Source organism: Callionymus lyra, chromosome 14 (assembly GCF_982586985.1).
Source record: "Callionymus lyra chromosome 14, fCalLyr1.hap1.1, whole genome shotgun sequence".
NCBI lineage: Eukaryota > Metazoa > Chordata > Actinopteri > Syngnathiformes > Callionymidae > Callionymus > Callionymus lyra.
The window spans coordinates 24,262,124-24,281,082 of record NC_141831.1 but is presented as its reverse complement, the minus strand read 5'-3'; the positions used below and the strand labels follow the sequence as shown (position 1 = coordinate 24,281,082).

Genomic DNA, 18,959 nt, shown 5'->3' with positions numbered 1-18,959 from the left:
TCATTTTGACCTGTCACGAATAAATCTTTAATATGATTTTGAACATTTTCCACGTTCAGTCCCACCAGACCAGCCGCGCCTCACAGTCACCAAGACCACCACCACGTCCATCACCCTCTCATGGATTCCCGGAGACAACGGTGGCAGCTCCATCAGAGGTCAGTCCGACTCCCAGAAACCACTGTGCTGGTCTACTACGAGCTCCGCTTCAAACCACACGTCTTGGTTTCTTCTCCAGGTTACATCCTGCAATACTCAGAGGACAACAGCGAGCAGTGGGGGAACTTTCCCATCAGTCCCAGTGAGCGCTCGTATCGGTTAGAGAACCTGAAGTGTGGAACATGGTACAAGTTCACTCTCACTGCCCAGAATGCAGTGGGGCCTGGACGCATCAGTGAGATCATAGAGGCGAAAACTCATGGGAAAGGTGTGCTCTGGTTGCTACTTCTTTCAGATACATATCTTCTAACCTTCCTTGACCCTCTGCAGAGCCTCAGTACTCGAAAGAACAAGAGCTCTTCACTAGCATCAACGCCACTCGGGTCAAGCTCAACCTCAACGGCTGGAACAACGGCGGCTGTCCCATCACCTCCTTCACGCTGGAGTATCGCTCGGTGGAGGCGCAGACGTGGACCACAGCTCAGCGCACTTCGCTCACCAAGAGCTACATCCTGTACGACCTGCAGGAGGCCACCTGGTACGAGCTGCAGATGAAGGTCTACAACAGTGCCGGCTACGCCGAGAAGAGGGTCAAGTTCGCCACGCTCAGCTACGACGGCAGTGAGTCCATCGTTTTGTGTCTGTTGATGGTTGTGTCCACTCCGAGCCGGGAAATGTCCACGAAAGGTTCTCATTCATCCAGGTCATGGTTATCCAAGTGGTTCAAAGGCGAGTCAATTGGACTGTGTAGTCTGTCTTCCAAGAGGCTTTTTCGATTGCGAAATCGAAATCCGGGAAATGTTTTTGATCTGTTAACGCAGGTTCACAATGGCTTGTCTCAATTTTTATGGCAACCATGATCTGGGAAATCGGCAATCCATTTGAACATGTGTGTTGCATTAAAAAACACAACTTTATTGACACAACCAAGAATTCAATTGTTTCCTCAAAGCATCCATTTTATGAAGCATAAAGAGGAAAATGAATCATTCAGTTCAGTACGAAGTTTTCCTCTTCGTCTTCCTCTCTAAAGTTGATGGTTTAAGACTACACGAGAAGTGTAAGAAATGTTTTGGGCTGTATAAATTAAGTTGTGTTCATGTACCTACTGAATATACAGTATGCAGTTTTTTGTCTGAATCGATTTGCCATAAAAACATGGTGAGACGGTACATTTCAAATGAGTTCATGGATCGTGCAGATATTGTACTGACAGGGGGGTAAGGAATGTTGCTGGAAAATGACCTGATGACCTCCAAACAGGCACCATCGCTCCTCTGGTGAAGGCCCCGAACATCAGCGAGGTCGCTCCTGGCGGCGGCGAGGGTTTGAAGATGATGGTGACCATCTCCTGCGTGCTCGTGGGTATCGTGGTCATCTTCATCGGGCTGCTGGTGCTCCGACGGAGACGACGTGAGCAGAGACTGAAAAGACTCCGAGGTGAGTGTTACACGCTTCTTGCCGACGGTTCCGTCAACAAGTGTAACATCATTTGTTCTGCTCTTCACAGATGCCAAGAGTCTGGCAGAGATGCTGATGAGGTGAGACTGGATCCAAATGCTAGTTTTAGATCAGTGAACTGGACAAACCTGACAATGTTTATTTTTTTCATGGCAGTAAAAACACACGTCCTGCAGAACCCATCAACAAACAGCAGCAAACGCTCAGAATGCACATTGACATCCCGAGAGCTCAGCTGCTGATCGAAGAGCGAGACACCATGGAGACCGTTGGTAAGTCTTTGCACGTCACTCAAGTAGTCTTTGTGAACTTTCGTCTGACCTTGTGTTCATCCGCTGCAGATGACAGGAGCACTGTGCTGCTGACCGACAACGACTTCGGGGAGACCCAGAAGCAGAAGTCGTCCACCGTCACACACACGGTCCACTACCAGTCTCTGTCCCAGGCCACCGGCCCGCTGGTGGACGTGTCCGACGCCAGACCAGGAACCAGTAAGTCCAGTACGGACTATTTTCTTTTTTTTTCACGTAATACATTTCACTTTTAATTTGCTTCTCTAAACACCTTATTGGCAGAGGTCGTCATTGTTGCTCTGCCGTCTTCACTTCACAGCCAGTTGAATGCATTTGAAAGCATGGATCTATAACATAGAAGAGACTGTATTTATTACTCAAGCAAATTCAGCATTTAAAGAGATTTTTTACATCATTTTTGGATTATTTATATAAATAAAAAATAAAGTTCTGGGTGTTTTATGGAAATATATGGTTGTTTTTTTTTTTAATGTACATTTTCGGCCGCCCCCTCTAATCTGATAGAAAAATTGGAATATAACAGCAAATAAACAGACAAAACGATGATATGTTTATAAGCTTAACTAACACGCATTGCAGTGAACAGAGAAGGTTTCAATCAACTCTTAGGTGATATTAAAGCAGAATTTAAATCTGAGATTTTGGCAGAGATCACAGCGGCAGTAACGTACTTGTTTCATTAACAAGCTGACGATATACGACTATACGCTATGTAATTACTCAGTCTCTGACTTCTACTATCAGAACAGTGATGCAACAAAGCTGATGTAAATCGCCATCCCTGCAGTTTATTGAAATGTGAGAGTCTAGTCCGATGTTCATATCCTCGCTTTATTCAGGTAAAGAATAAATAAGCAGCTCCTGTGTTTCTGCACGAGATTCAAGCTGTTTTCTTGACCGAACTTGTCATGAAAGTCCGCTGACGTCCATTGTGTATTCTTCGTTTTCCAAACATGATATTTCTGGTCTGTTCACGTTGTAAAGGTCCGCGGTCACACACCTACGAGGCATGTTGTTGAAGTGTTATATAATCCGGATCGCTTGAAAATGAGATAAGAACAGCGGTGTTTTGAGAACGTCTTCACATGTTTGCATAACTTCCGCTGGTCGTCCAGACCGAGCTCAAGCCAAGAGAACGGGGGCTCAGAACTAGCAGTGGAAACATCTCACAGAAAACAAACTTCTGATTTAGCTGTCACAAGAACAACTTCTTCACTGAACACAACCGTGACAGAACAGTTGCAGTGCATTATGGAACTATGGAATTATGATATTATGTAAAGGACCTGGTGTGGCGATAGCATGGGAAAGATGAGGCCCTCAGGCTTAAGGGTTTGACACACCTGGTTAAATTCTTTAATATGGATTTAAACTGTTGCAGTACCTGTTTGTCTATTGCTTCCACATCATTGATTAATTGTGGGTCTGTTCAGACCCTACAGCCCGTCGCACAGCCAAAGCTGGTCCAGCAGCTCGCAACCGCTATGCTAGCCAGTGGACCCTGAACCGGCCACATCCCCCCGTCTCCTCCCACACCCTCAGTACCGACTGGCGACTGCCGACCCCTAGAGTGGCCGGCTCCGTGGACAAAGAGAGCGACAGCTACAGCGTCAGTCCGTCACAGGACACAGGTGAGCAAACACACCTGGTTCCAGACGTTAACATCGTCATTGCTAACTAGTCGCTAACTTACCAACCTTCCCAGACCGCGCACGGAGCAGCATGGTGTCCACGGAGAGCGCCTCCTCCACCTACGAGGAGCTGGCGCGGGCCTACGAGCACGCCAAGATGGAGGAGCAGCTGCGTCACGCCAAGTTCACCATCACCGAATGTTTCATCTCCGACACGTCGTCGGAGCAGATGACGGCGGGCACCAACGACTACACCGACAGCCTCACCTCCAGCACGCCCTCCGAGTCAGGAATCTGTCGCTTCACCGCCTCCCCGCCCAAACCTCAGGACGTCAGCCGGGTCATGACCATGGCGGTGCCCAAAGCCCACAGACCAGGTGAGGTCCCACGCAAACACCAACTTATGTTTCAGTCCAGTCGTGTCGCGGGTCTTCACTTCGGTGTTGTCTTGACCTTTGAAGTATGTACTGTTTTGAGTATTGTTTTGATTGTTAAAGCGCTTTGTGACCCTGGTCTCGAAAAGCGCTATATGAATAAATATTACTTACTTACTTACTTACTTACATACGACCTCTGCCTTGTTTCCGCAGGAGGCGAGCTGGTTCACCTCCCGCCGTACCTGCGGATGGACTTCCTGTTGAACCGGGGCATGTCCTGCTCGGGTACGTCCAGAGGCACGGCAAGCACCGAGCGGGCGGCGATGGGCCAGGCTTGTCTGGAGCCGCAGAAGAGCCGCTCACTGAAGCGGCCATCTCGCATGGCGCCCCCCACCCCTACAGAGGCCCCCCAGGCCAGCAGGGACCAAGCGGCTCAGTGGCAGCCCGGCTCGGCGGCCACGCTCCCACACAGAGAGGGCACGGAGCTGGGCCAGGCCGCCAAGCTCAGCACCTCCCAGGAGTCCCTGCTGGACTCTCGAGGACATCTGAAACAGAGCAGCAACCCCTACGCAAAGTCCTACACGCTGGTATAACAGCAGGGGGCGCCGGGCGGACTGGAACTCACTAACACTGGACTTAACACGCAAGTGCAGTAAACTGACTCACCACGCAGTTCTGTATATACATCCCCTCCCTCTGGAGGCGGGGCCACTTTTACTAATCTACTTTAATTTATTTTAGAAGCTTCTTTTATCTCTTCTTTCTTTTTCTTTTCTTTTTCACTCCAGAAAATGATTCACTCGATGGAAAAAAAGCGCCTCCAGACGGATCTTTTTTGCCAAACGAATTAACGAGGGAGCGTTATTTATTCTCTTCTTTATGATTAGTCGGTGACTATTACCTGTAGGTCGTCAGCTGTTAATGATCACCAATTACCGAACGTTTTTTTTCTAGAAAACTCGGACGTCTTGGTTTCCAGAGCGGAGGGCGATGACCATTTGGAGTCGTTCTTTTTTTGCGACGGAATTTCACGGGACACATGAAAATTGACACCGGTCCAAACTTTTCAGCTGCTCTCTAAAAAAAATTGATACTTTTTTTGAAGAAAAAAAAATCTATTTCCTATGGATGCATGGGGACTGACCAAGACAATGAGAATTTAGGACGCTGGCTGGACATTCCAGTCAAACATTTTGTCACTATGAAATGATCCAATGTGAAGATTTATTATTCTTATTACTATAAATATATATATAAAAAGAGAAATCACTTTTATTTGTGGATATTACAGGGAAGATTTGATTTGGTTAATAAAGTTCTTAGTCATGTTTGCACATATCTGGTTTTAATTAGGAAATGGAGTCTCTGTTGATCCGTGTCCCATTCTCTGATGGTGCAATATGAAAAAAAAAGTCTATGAAAAGTCTATGATGAGAATATTGCTCTATTCTGTACTGTAATGATGACGTGTGTAGTGAGGACCGCCCAGTGGTGCGTTCAGGTGTCGGCGGCTGGCGTGTCCTGCCGGTTAATGATGTGAGTCAGAGCTGGGAGGTTTTTCCAGAGCGAGTGTTTGTGTCCAGATAGATCTCCCTACTCAGTGCACTAGGCAGAGTCTTCACGACTCTCTCTCTCCTCAGTAGATTTATGTCGCTGCACCACAGCGACGCTCCTCTACAGGGAAATAAATAAACGTGAGACAATCCAGCAGATCCCCCCAACCCCACTCCTTCAAACCAAACTATGGGAAATATCTGAAAAAAAATGTGGTAAGAAGCTGTTTTCTTTTCCTGTCTCCCCCCTCCAGGCACACTTCTGTTGTCTCTTTAGTTTCACCCCTGACCAGGGGACTTTAATCCAAAATGCTGTGAGGTCATTTCTGTCAGTTTCTATGATTAGTTCTTTGATTAACTGTCTTCATTATGATGATTCATTTTAACTTCAATAAAAAAATGTCACGTTTTATTTTTTAACATGAGTGTTCACCGCGGTGGCACTGAAATAAAGAGAAACTAACACAAAGTTAAAATTTGATGAATAAAATGGCTGTTCCCCAAAGTGTCCTGTGAGGGTTTGACTGTGAAGATGGTGCGATCCAAGGCACGTTTCTCTTTGGCTGGAGAGAATCACTTTTATGGTATAAATGTTCGAATTTACAAGCGAAAATATTCATATTCCATTTTATTCTCTTTCCCACTGCAGCCTTTTGTTGTCCAGTAGGGAGCGCTGTTGCAACCAAATACACTTTTATTTTATTGCCATTGTTGTAAACCCAACATAGTAATTATTGTTTTCCATTCAAGAGCCAACATTTAAGCGAATGATCACATCGGATGAACTAACTAAATGACAGTATTATTAATAATATTAATATTAGTAGTATTTTCTAACTGTTAAGGTATTTACCAAAGTAACATTTTGTCCTTATTTTCACTGATACTTTTTTATTATTTAAGTAAACCACAATGAATTATATTTTATTGTAATAATGTCTTAAATGTGAATTAACGCCACAAGAGGAAGCAGCGCACTTTGAGAAGAGTAACTTTTCGTTTCAATAACTGTTAGTGACAGTTTAGTTAATCTTAAACTGATAAGCGTTACTGCGCTCTGCTGCCATCTTCTGGCCACTTGTCACTGCTCTTCTCTCTTTGTCGTCAGTGGGATCTCTAATTCATGATTTAATATAAAAAAAATCAGTCAAATCTATCATTCAGTTTTAGGGAGGATATGTGTTCTCCTTACAGCTAAAACCAACAAAATGAACAGACACCACAATATAGTAGAACATAAGTCGTAATAAAAACAAATGTGAAAGTTTTACTCTCTGGCTTTATTAATTTTTTGGATAATAAATATCACGCTGTGTTGATTTGATACCATCATGCTAACATCTGTGAGGTCGACACACATCCATGTCATCACACAACAGTTTGAGGTAAATAAACATTTGAAGGTGGAATTCTTCGTTCCTGACAACTCTTTATAGGAGTAACGTGCAGTCGGGTCTTTAAGTCCGTCCATCACACCAGTGAGACGAAATGTGTGTCTTCGAGCTGAATATTTCACGTTAAATGATCCCGTCATGAACTTATTTAAAAGTCTAACTATGTATCTATCTATGAGTGAAGGTTCATGTTCATGAAATGATTTCATCACGAGAAACTTCAAATCTTGCTGGTAGAACATATAATTCTGTGAGTGTCTTTACAAATGTATCGTACAGTGAACTAACTAACTCTGCAACTAAAACCTAAAATGTTCAAGAGCTGGACACACACACACCCGCAACACAATGATGAACTTCACAGGCAGCGCACTGACCATGCAGTTTGATTGACATGCAAGTAAAACCCCCATGTCAGGTGGCGGCAAGCACTTCTACGACTTATGGTCGTTCTTCTTCTTCTGGAATTTTCTGAACTGAGACTGGATCGCTACGGCCGCCTTCTCCGTCTCCGGGTCCTCCATGTCGATGTCGAAGTCCTGAGGGACGTTGTTTTTCTTCTCATCTGGTAGAGACACACACACACACACACACACACACACACACACATACATACACAGTTATTAAAACACAGAAAATCTTGAATTTTTTATCTTCTCCAAGAATAAAAAGTGTTTATTGGAAATAGAACATTTTGTGGGATAGTCATGCTGCTGGTGCTCAAGTGCTCCATGCTTCAGTGGCCAAAATGTGTTTTCTTAAACTCTTACTTTTGGCGGGCACCTTTTGTTGCACTGCCGGACGTCCTTCAGTGACATGAGAGAATGAAATGAATGTTTTTTATTGACACCCAAGACTCAGATGCTTCCTGAATACAGTTAGCATCTTATTTATTTCTTGTTGTCTGTCATGACTCAAACACACCTTCAACTTTCCTTACAAAAGTAAAAACTTTCTTCCATCGTCTTCAGGTTACCATGTAAAGTCTCTGTCTCTGACATTCTTCATTATGACATAGTTGTCATAGTCGTGACACACCCGGGCTGAGATGAACACCAATAAACTGGATTAAATTCAGCGACACCTGCGGCTTGTCATCCCAGCAGACACTGATCAGCTTTGTCAAGATCCAATTAAAGTAAAATCTGCTCATTTTCTTCATGTTGCTTTCATCTTATTTCAGTCACAACCTCTTTTGTGTCCGCCAGGTGTTTCTTTTATTAGAGCAGAAGTAGGCTCCCAGGTGAGCACTGAACAAGTCTACCTTCACCACAGATTCAACATTTTGGAGAATCACTTTGAATATAATAATGGCAAAGATTATTTTTGTGTAGTTATAAGTGTAGTTCAGTTAAGGTCTGTATGGCTTCTTCATTAAGGCCTCGGTTCTGATGCACTTCCAAATGAACAGACTCGAGTTTCTACTCGTCTGTTCTTTTCTTCTTGTTCTCCCTCACCTGAAGATGTGAGGAATAGTCCGGAAATATGAAACAAAGTGTCTGTTCCAACGTATTCTTTCTTCTCTGGGACGACAGTTCCACTCAGCACCAATTACGCATTTCAAAGGCTCCTGCCAAGTTTCTTCAGACTTCACTTCTTTTTCTCACATGAGGGATTTGAATCACATTATTGCCACAATCTCATGGCCCAGTTTGCAAAGTAGATCTCGCTTGTTATTCCTTTCTGTTGCTAAAAACAGCTCTGGTTGTCTTGTCTGCATACGATGAAAATAAAGTCTGACACTTTCCCCATAAATCTACCACAGCCTGCAATGTTCTCCAGTAACACAACATCCTTGCTGAGAGATTGATATTGATACCCTCAAGTTACACTTCAACTTAAAAGACAAGTTTCTTTAAAACAAAATGATAAGACCATGATGGTACATGCTCATAAAGTTACGTTTATTTGCTGATTATTTCTATAAAGCTTTTTGTTTCTTGGCTGTTTATAACTATTATCGTGAATCTACTGGCTAACAGACGTTACCTTGTGCAGCAGATGTTTTGCTGTTTCCAGTCATGGCTCCAGATGCTTGTCTCTGCAACAAGAAAAAAGTGATTGAGATGAAACGTCACGTGTTAACAAAACTATCATTTTTTATGATTGAAATTATTGAAATTAGATCTGATTGAAATGCCTTGAGTTTAAGTTAACAGATAGATTATAATAACTGCATAACATGCTGATAATAAACATGTAATTTAGTCATTTATTAATGGTGAAAATATCATTGAATTTTAACCAATAATTATTTTCTTATGGCCAACATGTTCGGAATTTAACCCTTCAGTGGTTATTTAAGTAAATTAAATGTTTCATCAAGAGAAATCAATCAATGAAATCTCTAAGTGGTTGAATCTAGAGGTGTTGTAAGTTATCCAGGGCTTCCTCCCTCCCCAGTCTCCCACCCTCTCCCACCCACTGTCTGCCGCAGATTCAACCAAATCAAATTATTTTTTTGGCAGCCTGATCATTTCAGCATCACACCCGATAGAAGGTTGCTGCTCGAGATGAATCTGTCATCCTCACAATCACTCACACTTAATATGATTTAGAGCACTCTGAAATTCACACATCCATCTTCCCATCATCCCCCTCTTTTCCTATCGGCCGGATCAATCTGCAGGGCCAGTGACACTGAATGTCAACGTTTTGATGTATGTGAGTCACATAGGAGAACAAAATGAAGAGATGGAAGTCATTTTCTGTTGATGTGCAACTCCAAAGAAGAGGAACTTGTGTGGCCTTTATCAATCATTCTGTTTACACGAGGGAATAAAACTCTCCTCCGCTACTTCTACTTCTTTTCTACCAGCAGATCCACACCGTGTGCTGCCACAGATGTGCCCAGAAGTGTGTCTGACTGATGGTGTCTTGCAAGCAGAGGAATCAAGACAAATGGGCTCGGACAGGAATAATAACCAGCTGCAGCTCCACTCTCAAATTTCCCTTCTACTCCCTCACATTCGTCTCTCCATCATCCCTCCTGCCTCCCCAGTCTAAGTTCGTGGAGCAGCTGCAGCCACATATGAGCAGAGCTAATGCGAGTAAAAAGAACGGCTTCAGCATGAAGTTTTAAAACCTTCTCTCCCCTCAGGGCAGACTTATAAAAATCTCTGGATCACGCGGGAGGACGTGTAGGAGCCACCTGAAGTGGGTGCTTGATAAAACCATCAAGATGATTTATTTATACCTTGAACAATGACGGAGTTGTGTGGATTGTAGTTGCTGTTGAGAGGATGTCAAAATAATAGCTTTCTGGCTCTGTGTCTTCGGAACAAATTTGTACGTTACAGCTTTATTAGAAGTGAGAACAACAAAAACAAAGAGTTAATTCATCATCTGCAACACAAGATGTCTGACAGAGAGGTCAGTTGTACTCGTCAGATGCTCTGAGCTGATTCTCGCCAGGGCTTTCATGTCGGACAGAGTTGTCATTTATACCACCAAGATTTTGTGTGTCAGCTTTCTCTCTACAGAACATCTCTAGACAGACATCTTCAGACCTCCTGAAGTCCAACTCCTGCCATTAAAGGAGTGCCAGATTCTTTGTGAGGGGTTCAGGACCTCATTCCTGTGGACAATCCACAGTGTTTGTTAGCCTTAAGGGAATTATTGTAAGTATCAAACCTTGAGGGCGTGAAGTGTATTTCCTGACTTCCATTATAGAAAGGAAGAGTTATGTGGACCTCAAAGGAAAAAGTTTTGGGACCCATGGGTAAGAGTATGACTTACCATACATCCTACCTGTAAATCCACTTAAGGTACTCGCTGAAAAGCCGAATAATGAGGAGGAAAAACAGCCATGGAGCATCAACATGTAGCTACACTGATAACAAAGCAAGAATTCAAATACCATCACTGGTCTCTGACTCTGACCCCCTCCATCTTTTCTTCTTAACTGACCCAGAGAACCTGTGAGGCACACGGTTTATGAGTCTCATATTAAGTTTTCTGCCCGATTAACTCCTGCCAGGTGTTGGTGTGGACATAGAGGGAATTTGTTAAATAAATAAATCATCTTCCCACTGTCTGAAGAGCTATTTTGGGTTCTTGTAGCAGCTCGTTCTCTCTGGAGAGATTCAGTGCTGCACTCAGGATCTATTAACAATTTAACTAAGAGACAGCAGAACTGGGTCACAGGCGGCTCATCCCAGCATCATTACTACTCTTCACTGGCGTCAGCATCAGGAAGCTGGAAAAGGGGATAACAGTGGGGAGGAGAGCCGGAGATTGTCTATGAATGTCCCCGAAACTCTTAGAACTCTTTAAAAATTCAAGTTCATTAGAGTCAAACACTCATTTTTAGGACACCAGAGATTTCTTCTCAAGGACATTTCAAGCTCAGTTTGAAATCACTGGAAAAAGCTGTTAAAAGTATTTTCCAAGTACTGTTGGAGCTAAGTCAAGATAAGACGTTTCTTTTTATGCAAGTTGTAATCTTTTAAATGTTTCTCATGGTATTCCGATGATGAATAACCTTGCAAAAAGTAGACAGTAGAGAAAAAAGCATCCACTACAAATTTTGATGCTTTTGTTAGAAAACTCAATTGTCAAAACCTTCGGAAGATTAGAATTTTTGCTGCGGGTTATTGCAGTTGCTGAAATGAACAATTAAAATAGATGAGATGTCCACAGGAAGCTTTATCCAGCCGTGCAGCACCGTCGCTTATGCTGATTTACCTTCCAGCTGGAACTACTTGAGTGAAGCTAATAGAAAATCAGCATGTTTCCATTTAGACAAACGTTGGCAGCATTTGAGGATACTTTTAATTTTAAATGATGTTGTTTTCAAACCTTTAACCCAGCTAGACATCTTTAACTTTGTTGGAATGAGAATTTCTAACACTTGTGCAAGTAAATAAAGATATTATAGTGGGAACATAAATTGGGCCCTCAGCGTTATATCAAGCCGCTCTTGATATACTGTCACAACCTAAGAAGCTGTGCAGTGAAATGAAGCTTAAGAGGTTTAGTACAAGCGCTTGAAGATGTTTTTACCTGCTGGGTTGAAGTGTCAGAAAACACTTTCATGTTTCAACTGTATTGCTGTGATGGTCTAGAACTGTCTTCGATTCAGGAGTCCTGCTAGCATCGTCATATGGGTAGATAATCTCAATATGTTCTTCTGCTGTCGCAAAATCAGACGTTGGTCATTATTAGAAAGGCGAGGATTAAACCCCTCTAAACCCCGACCCTTGTAAAGTTGGGGGCGAATGTCGATTTAATTCTAATCTACAGTTTCAATGGTTTACAGATTGATTTTGTGTAATCTCCACACTTTGTTTAAGAACGGATCAGGTTCAGATTACGAAACAATTAAGAAGAATCTCTGATTAAAATGTGTTTATATGTGCTCAGAGACAAGAAGACCATCTATCGAAGAATGTTTTCTTAGTCTTCAGTCAGCAAAAAACGGTTTCATTAAATTCCCTCTATACACTTTGGCTATTTCAGCGAGCAGTGTTTCAACCCTGATCAGCAACTTTTAATGCTCTTTGCACATTAATTTAATAAAAAGCCTCTGCTCCACTTTGGATGATGAAACCAATAGCTTTGCCAAGCACTGGTCACCCATTAAAGTACGTGGGCTCCTGAACACGACTTGGGATCACTTAGCTGCTGATGCATTGATTGAAAGACAGCGCCACGGCTAGAGCAAGATTACATTCATTTCCTTTTAAACCTCCAACAAGTACGGAGAAGACCCTCCCCCGACATGAAAATCCAACAAGTGGAATGTCACACAGCACTTAAGAACAGCAAGCTATAATTATATTAACGCATAATCATGAAGATATTAATGCCAAATGCTCTATCTTGTCGCTCACTAAGTGATGTGTGTGTGTGGAATATTAAATCATTTCACAGTAAAAAATGATGGATTGTTAAAATAGTTCATATATAGACATCCTTATTTTCTTTACATTTGCTTTATCTTTTCACTGGAAATTTAGAAACCTTTAGAAATGTTACTTAACTACTGTCGTCCAATTTATTTCAACCTGTCCCTTTGGAACTCCCTACAAGACCCAGAAATTTATTAGGACTAAAATCTTCATTTTATTTTTCAATCCATGTAACATTGTCGATGCAAGTTACCTGTGTCTCTTTAATTGACATTAGTCATGGTTACATCTGTACACAATATTTTAACTAGACAAATATCCGATTATTATGTGGCCCTATAGGTAAATGAATTGCTCACACCTGCTGTAGACATATATATCACACACACCCAAGAATGGCTGAAACATGACCTGCTCCAGCTTAGCCAAGTAAGGGACAATAATAGCTGTCACACAGTTAACAGCTAGTAATAAAAAGACCTATTAGAGGTATGTGAGGGAGGAAGACCTGTGTTATTGTGTACATGTTGTGATGAGCATTTATTGTCAGAGTATTGTTTAAAGTGACATTAAATCAATATATAGGACAATGAGACCTGAGTTGACACTAAATGACAAATGCTTTTGTAGATACTCGTTCTCTATATCCAAAGACCCTAAAGGTTAACGTGGGCTTGTGTTTCCCATGAAGAAAGATTATCATATATACCATAAGATCATGGTTTTATGTCAAATACTATATAAAACATTTTTTTATTTTTTTATAGAAATTTGTAGATTCTTCTGGGTTTAAAACTTAAAGTATACCCTCACCTTACATGAGTACTGAGAGGAAACCACATTTTCTAGCTCGCATCGATTTAAAAAAAGAGGGATTCTCCACTATTAATAATTTAAATTTGCTCAGATAAAACATTACTTCCGCTACAACAATTCAGTAAAACGTCTTCAGTTCATTAAAAATGTATACATTGGTTATATAAATCTCAGAAATATCAAGCATTCTTATGAATGTTTTTCAAAAATAACAAAACTAACCATTTTAAGATGTTTAGATGAACTTACAAAATAATGCCGAACCTTCCAGCATGTTTTTTGTGCCTTAAAATGAGTGTTGACACTTGAATACATCAGCGGGAGATATACATAAATGATCAAGCTTAGTCACCCAAGTACAAATTATTTAACAAGTCACAGAACGAAACTGCTTTCTCTCTTCTCTTCTCTGTTTGATCTACAATGTACACAGCGTGACACTGTGCGGAACAGGACATATACAACTCAAGATTAAATGACTTACACAGCATGTGTTAGACACACTTTCAGTCAGTGATATTTCATTTTGGAGTGGCCAGTGAAAACAAACCGGTGAGGTGGTTTACATTAAGGTGCTTTATTTTGTAAGTAAGTAAGTGAGTAATGTTACTTGTAGAGCACCTTTCTAGACCAGGGTCACAAGGTGCTTGAAAAATCAATACACATTTAAAAATACGTAAACATTTAAAAACTCTAAAAGGCCAAGACATCACTGATGTAAGGTCTGAAACTGGCAGCTAATACAGAGTTTTAAGGATCGGAGAAATGTGAGTTCTTCTACTAGAGCAGGTCAGAATTCACGTTGCAGAGTTTTGTATTAACTACAGGCAACACAGCTCTTTCTTTTTTAGAAACGAAAATAAACTGTTATAAACGAGAAAGATTTTTAATTTACAATCAGCGTTTGATTGAGATAATGATTGTTAAGGAATAAAAATGTCAACAAGCTGTGATAAAATAGCTTATAAACACAGCATTTCAGCTTCTAACACTATTTAAAAAATGGTGCTCAAGCTTCTGGGGTGCATTTGCAAAGGGACAAAATGACTAAAAATATCCTTTAATGATAATTTTGATGACACATATCCAAAGAATGTTCACTCAAAGCTTGAACAGAAACGTCCATCAATCTAATTTAATCAGTTATGTAACATCTATAAGCGGCTTTCACGTTACTACAACACAAACATCATTCTGCAGGATAATCATAGACATAGGAACGATTGTTTTGCCAATTTGGCCATCGTGAGGTGATAACGAGGCTCTCTGAAATGAGCCATCACGGAAATAAACTGCTAATGGTCTTCACAATCTCCAACGTAGAACTGAATCATCTTGCCAACCCGGGCTGTTGCCAACACTCCACTGAGCGCTATTATTAAAGTAAAGTGAAACAACCTGAGGCCTTGACTTAGAGGGATGAGTCTCCAGATTGTGATGTGAGCCACACAGAAGCTCCAGATGTGGGTATTTCTATTTTAACGCTTAAATATTTACCTTTGAGTCGACTGACTCTTGAGTTGCATGTACATTGTATGATTGTAAATGTACACAGGCATCATAAATGGATAGATGGATGGACAGATGGAAAATTTCCGTGCCTGTTAAGAGTTACGTCTTATTGCAAAGTTATTTGAAGCCAGTAGTAATGGAAACCCTTTAGTGTGTGTTGGTGCTAGAACACCTGTGTGTTCATACAAAAGTCAGAAAAACATCAGATGAAATCGTCTTAACGTAAACGCCCCAAAAGCCAGAGCAGCGTCTGGTTCGTGTTAAAGATTGTGTGTGAAGAGCCAGATAAATACTTTTAGCAGCTTCAAGTACTAGGATACATTTTCACCATGAAAGAATGACATGAATCTGTAATTGTTATAATTGCACTCCTAGGGTTACACAATATACAGGCTAGCATGAGAAAAAAAAACAAGTCTTAATAGTACACTCTGGAGAAACAAATGTGATTAAGGAACGGTGAGTATAGCAGTGAACACATGTAGACTGACATGAGAACTTGGTTGAAAGAACAATATAGTGTACATGTAGATAGATCTTTTTTTTATTGAATTATTCATCACTATTTCCGTCCAAGTGGCTCCTGTGGTTACAGGCATGCAAGTCTACGTATCACAAGAAGTGCAACTGAATTTTCTGAGGACTTCTTTCATGATATCTTATTTATAAGAAGGGGACTTTAATCTTGAAAACACAGAGCTAAGAGACAAAGTTAAGTGTGCATGCGAGATGTTCCACCTCAGTATTAAGATTAGTCGTGACAGCTTGTAGTCACAGTGTGAAAACACACTGATGCAACTGTTTAATGTGTGTTTAATTATGGAATGTCTCAGCAGGTTTGTTCAAAAGCTTTAGAATGTTTAAAGAAAGGAGATCCGGATTCATACTAGTCCAGAGAAATGAAAGCCGTATTATCTGCCTTCAGAACACAGTGTTTTGTCAGTCTGATCCCTCTGGGCCTCGACTACAGGTCTTATTGGAGCTCCAGCTCTTTCTTCAACACTGTGAGAATCTTTTATTACTCTTGGTTCACAGTGAGCCTTGAATAATTCAATACCTCTACGATGTGCTTTTTGCCAGCAATCACTTTTGGAAAAGTAAAAGAGTTATTGTTGAGTCTTCATTCGGTGACGTCAAATAAATCATCATCTGTGAGTAATCTTGTGATCTATGTGGGCGAGATTCTTCCTTAGTTTCATTAACAAACTGGACCTTCCATAGACACCATCAGCTATGTTGTAAATATTTGCCAGTAAATTTTCACTACACAATCTTTTGGACCTGCTCTCTGGTTATAAGTAATGTTATGGTTTGATGTATAGTATAAAGATGACATTGCACTTCAAGATGGTAATTACAGATGTGTCTTGATGCCATTTTGAATATAAATAATACTCATTTTAATACATTTAATATCCAGAAAAACAAATCATTCCAACATTTTCATTGAGTTGTTTTGTCTGATTTGTCATCAATTACTCAGTAATTTCCAATCTAGACCCACTAGAGTTTTCTGTCCGGCCAATATGTCTACTGTCCTCTCATATTGGAAAATCAAAACAGATATATTGCTGGTTTAAATTCAATTTTAAATCAACCAGTAAGATCAGAAGACACAGAGATCCTAGATACTATTAAAAGTAAAGTCTGCTATATATGTATCGACATATGAATGTACAATGTTATAATTGAGAAGTCCCTAAAAATTCAATGTAATTTGAAGGGCGTGTTTCTTTCAGCTGTTTTCCCCACATTTATATTTACACTGCAACTGCTGAAGCAACATTAGTTACGCACAGGATTTGAACCCGCAGTTGTTCGACGACATAGACTCTCAAATAAGAAATGAAAATAAACTCGCATTTCATTCGCTGTTTTTATTATTTTTTATTTTATCAACCCCCCTTTGCTGTGTTAACATTTTTTTTTTGTATTATTATACACATTTTATTAGTGAAAACATCTCTATATCTTTCTCCGCTAAACTTTAGAAGACAACTCGTGACTTACCTCACTCATGGCTGCGATTTAAGTCTCGGTTAATGTTGGGATGAGTGTTTCTCCGTCTGACTAGTCTACCGTCTGCAGCTGAGTCCGCTTCAACGCTCCTTCTCCAGGCGCCCGGCTTTATATGACGCCCCGCTCCCCCCACCACACCCCCGGAAACCAGCCTGCAGCAGCCTCCCTGTGAGGACCTCCATCCTGCCACTGATGCTTTCACGACTAACAATCATATTTTAAAGATAAAGGCTATGAAAACCAGCCCCTATGTGTTTTAAAGAGTCTCGCTTAAAAATGAAAGGTTATTGGTTCCAATTGAAGACCTATTCTGAACTCCAGTTTCACTGGGTGTGTGTTCAACTTATATTTGTAGATTACCAAACTAAAATAATTATAAATAAATATTAAAACATAAAATGTTTTTTTTCTAGTTAACTGGAATACATTCTGGGGTCAGGGCAAAATCTACGTTTAGAATTTTTAAACGAACCTGTATTATTATAGTTGCTGTTGAAGTTATTATTAATGTAGCTGTTGCTTTTACGTTATCCTGTATTTGGAGTCAAACTGTAATATTTGTTTGGTATAGCTTAAAAACCTTTAAATGTATATATAGTTATTTATATATGTATGTATATATATATAGATATATATATGTTTATTTTTACTGTGCACTTTTGTTGGGGGTACAAAGTAAGAATTTCATGGTACATAGAACCTATGACAATAAAGGCTTTGAATCTCTTGAATTTCTTTATACATTTTTATCAGTTTTTAGGTGTTTATAGTTGTATCTTGTTGTAACAAATACAATTTAATTTGCCCAGGAATGACGATTAGTAAGTTGAAGTCAGACATTGTTTCAGCGAAAACATTTTTAACAGTCCAAAAACATACAGAGGTTAATTGGGAACTTGGTGAAATTGTCTGAGTGTGTGTGTGAATAGTTGTCTGTCTATGTGTGCCAATGCGACAGACTAGCATACTGTTCAGGGTGTCCCCCCGCCTCTCACCAGAGGAAACTGGGATAGGCTCAAGCCCCCCCCGTGACCTCCATAGGGGAATACGAATCTGAAAATGGATGGAAATGGATTCAATATGAGGCTCAAAAATGTTAACCATAAGCATGAACAGCATCTGAAAGTCAGATACATTTTCTTATGTGAAATGAGTCATTTTATTCTTTCTACACAAAGCATCTCCCACTCTCCAGAACTGCCCTACTCTGGACCTCCGAGGTGTATTTTGGTCTGCTGACTCACAGCTAATATGTTTATGATATCTGCATATTCAAACCAAACTGACAGTCATCGTTGCTCATGTGAGTTTAAATATATCTACATGTGTACTTCCACAATGAGTTGGGATCTGAATAATCGTTAAAGCGCCCTAAAGCTACAGTATGTTGATCATATTCAGTCTATTCTTACTCACAGCGGAGTGGTTTGGTAAGTGTTTGTATTGATGTGCTGGACTTCCATCCTCGTGTGTGCTGTGATCAGCTCTGGAAAACTCTAAATCAGCCACATTTTAATATCTGGGCCGCAGCATGCAGAGAGATAGTCCCTGAGGGTCCACGCCTCACATCAAATTGATCGCTCGTCGACCTGGATGTTGATTTATCTCAACTGACTGTAGACAGAAACTCATTTCCTTGCATCTCAGGAGCACAGTCAAGTATAAACTAGAGACTTGCAGCACATCCAAATTGACCTGCACCAAATAAATAGACACATAGATTCATGTTTATGTTGGTGACTTATAAAGATGTCAATGTTTAAGATAAGATTAGAAACAGAGATAATGAATGTTACAATGTTGTTTGGGTTTAAGTTTTAATCAGGCAGTTCCTGGACTACTATGGGAGTTATTACCACTGATGTCAACAT

General features: G+C 40.7%; 2 protein-coding genes across 6 annotated transcripts in view; one reads left to right on the top strand and one right to left on the bottom strand.

Moving 5' to 3' along the window:
- Window positions 1-6,000, top strand: part of LOC148066743 (cell adhesion molecule DSCAM-like) — an 86,721-nt gene extending 80,721 nt beyond the window's left edge. For 2 of the 4 annotated variants that reach the window (XM_087808190.1, XM_087808189.1), the window contains 9 exons: window positions 60-158; window positions 239-427; window positions 490-780; window positions 1,423-1,599; window positions 1,670-1,700; window positions 1,777-2,111; window positions 3,368-3,565; window positions 3,640-3,942; window positions 4,156-6,000. In XM_087808190.1, coding sequence (XP_087664316.1) covers window positions 60-158; window positions 239-427; window positions 490-780; window positions 1,423-1,599; window positions 1,670-1,700; window positions 1,777-2,111; window positions 3,368-3,565; window positions 3,640-3,942; window positions 4,156-4,535 — 2,003 coding nt within the window. In that variant the 3' untranslated portion in view covers window positions 4,536-6,000. Of the gene's footprint in view, window positions 1-59; window positions 159-238; window positions 428-489; window positions 781-1,422; window positions 1,600-1,669; window positions 1,701-1,776; window positions 2,121-3,367; window positions 3,566-3,639; window positions 3,943-4,155 lie in introns of all 4 variants that reach the window. The other 2 variants (XM_087808192.1, XM_087808191.1) reach the window with 2 other exon arrangements.
- A 756-nt stretch (window positions 6,001-6,756) lies between these two features.
- LOC148066742 (calmodulin regulator protein PCP4-like) lies at window positions 6,757-17,167 on the bottom strand. 2 transcript variants are annotated; one of them, XM_087807400.1, is made up of 4 exons: window positions 17,080-17,167; window positions 8,879-8,930; window positions 7,660-7,695; window positions 6,757-7,454 (listed from the first exon to the last, which is right to left on the bottom strand). In XM_087807400.1, exons 1-4 carry the CDS (start codon window positions 17,086-17,088, stop codon window positions 7,324-7,326), a joined length of 228 nt encoding a protein of 75 aa, XP_087663526.1. In that variant the 5' UTR covers window positions 17,089-17,167; the 3' UTR covers window positions 6,757-7,323. The 2 variants fall into 2 exon arrangements, with proteins under 2 accessions (XP_087663526.1, XP_087663527.1); XM_087807401.1 differs by lacking the exon at window positions 7,660-7,695.
- Window positions 17,168-18,959: the final 1,792 nt, after the last annotated feature.

Excerpts from the sequence above, each read along its gene's own strand:
- LOC148066742 (XM_087807400.1), bottom strand. Across the intron at positions 7,696-8,878 it reads CAAAACATCTGCTGCACAAG|GACGTCCGGCAGTGCAACAA; the intron begins GTAACGTCTGTT and ends ATGTCACTGAAG. Across the intron at positions 7,455-7,659 it reads ACAAAAGGTGCCCGCCAAAA|ATGAGAAGAAAAACAACGTC; the intron begins GTAAGAGTTTAA and ends TGTCTCTACCAG.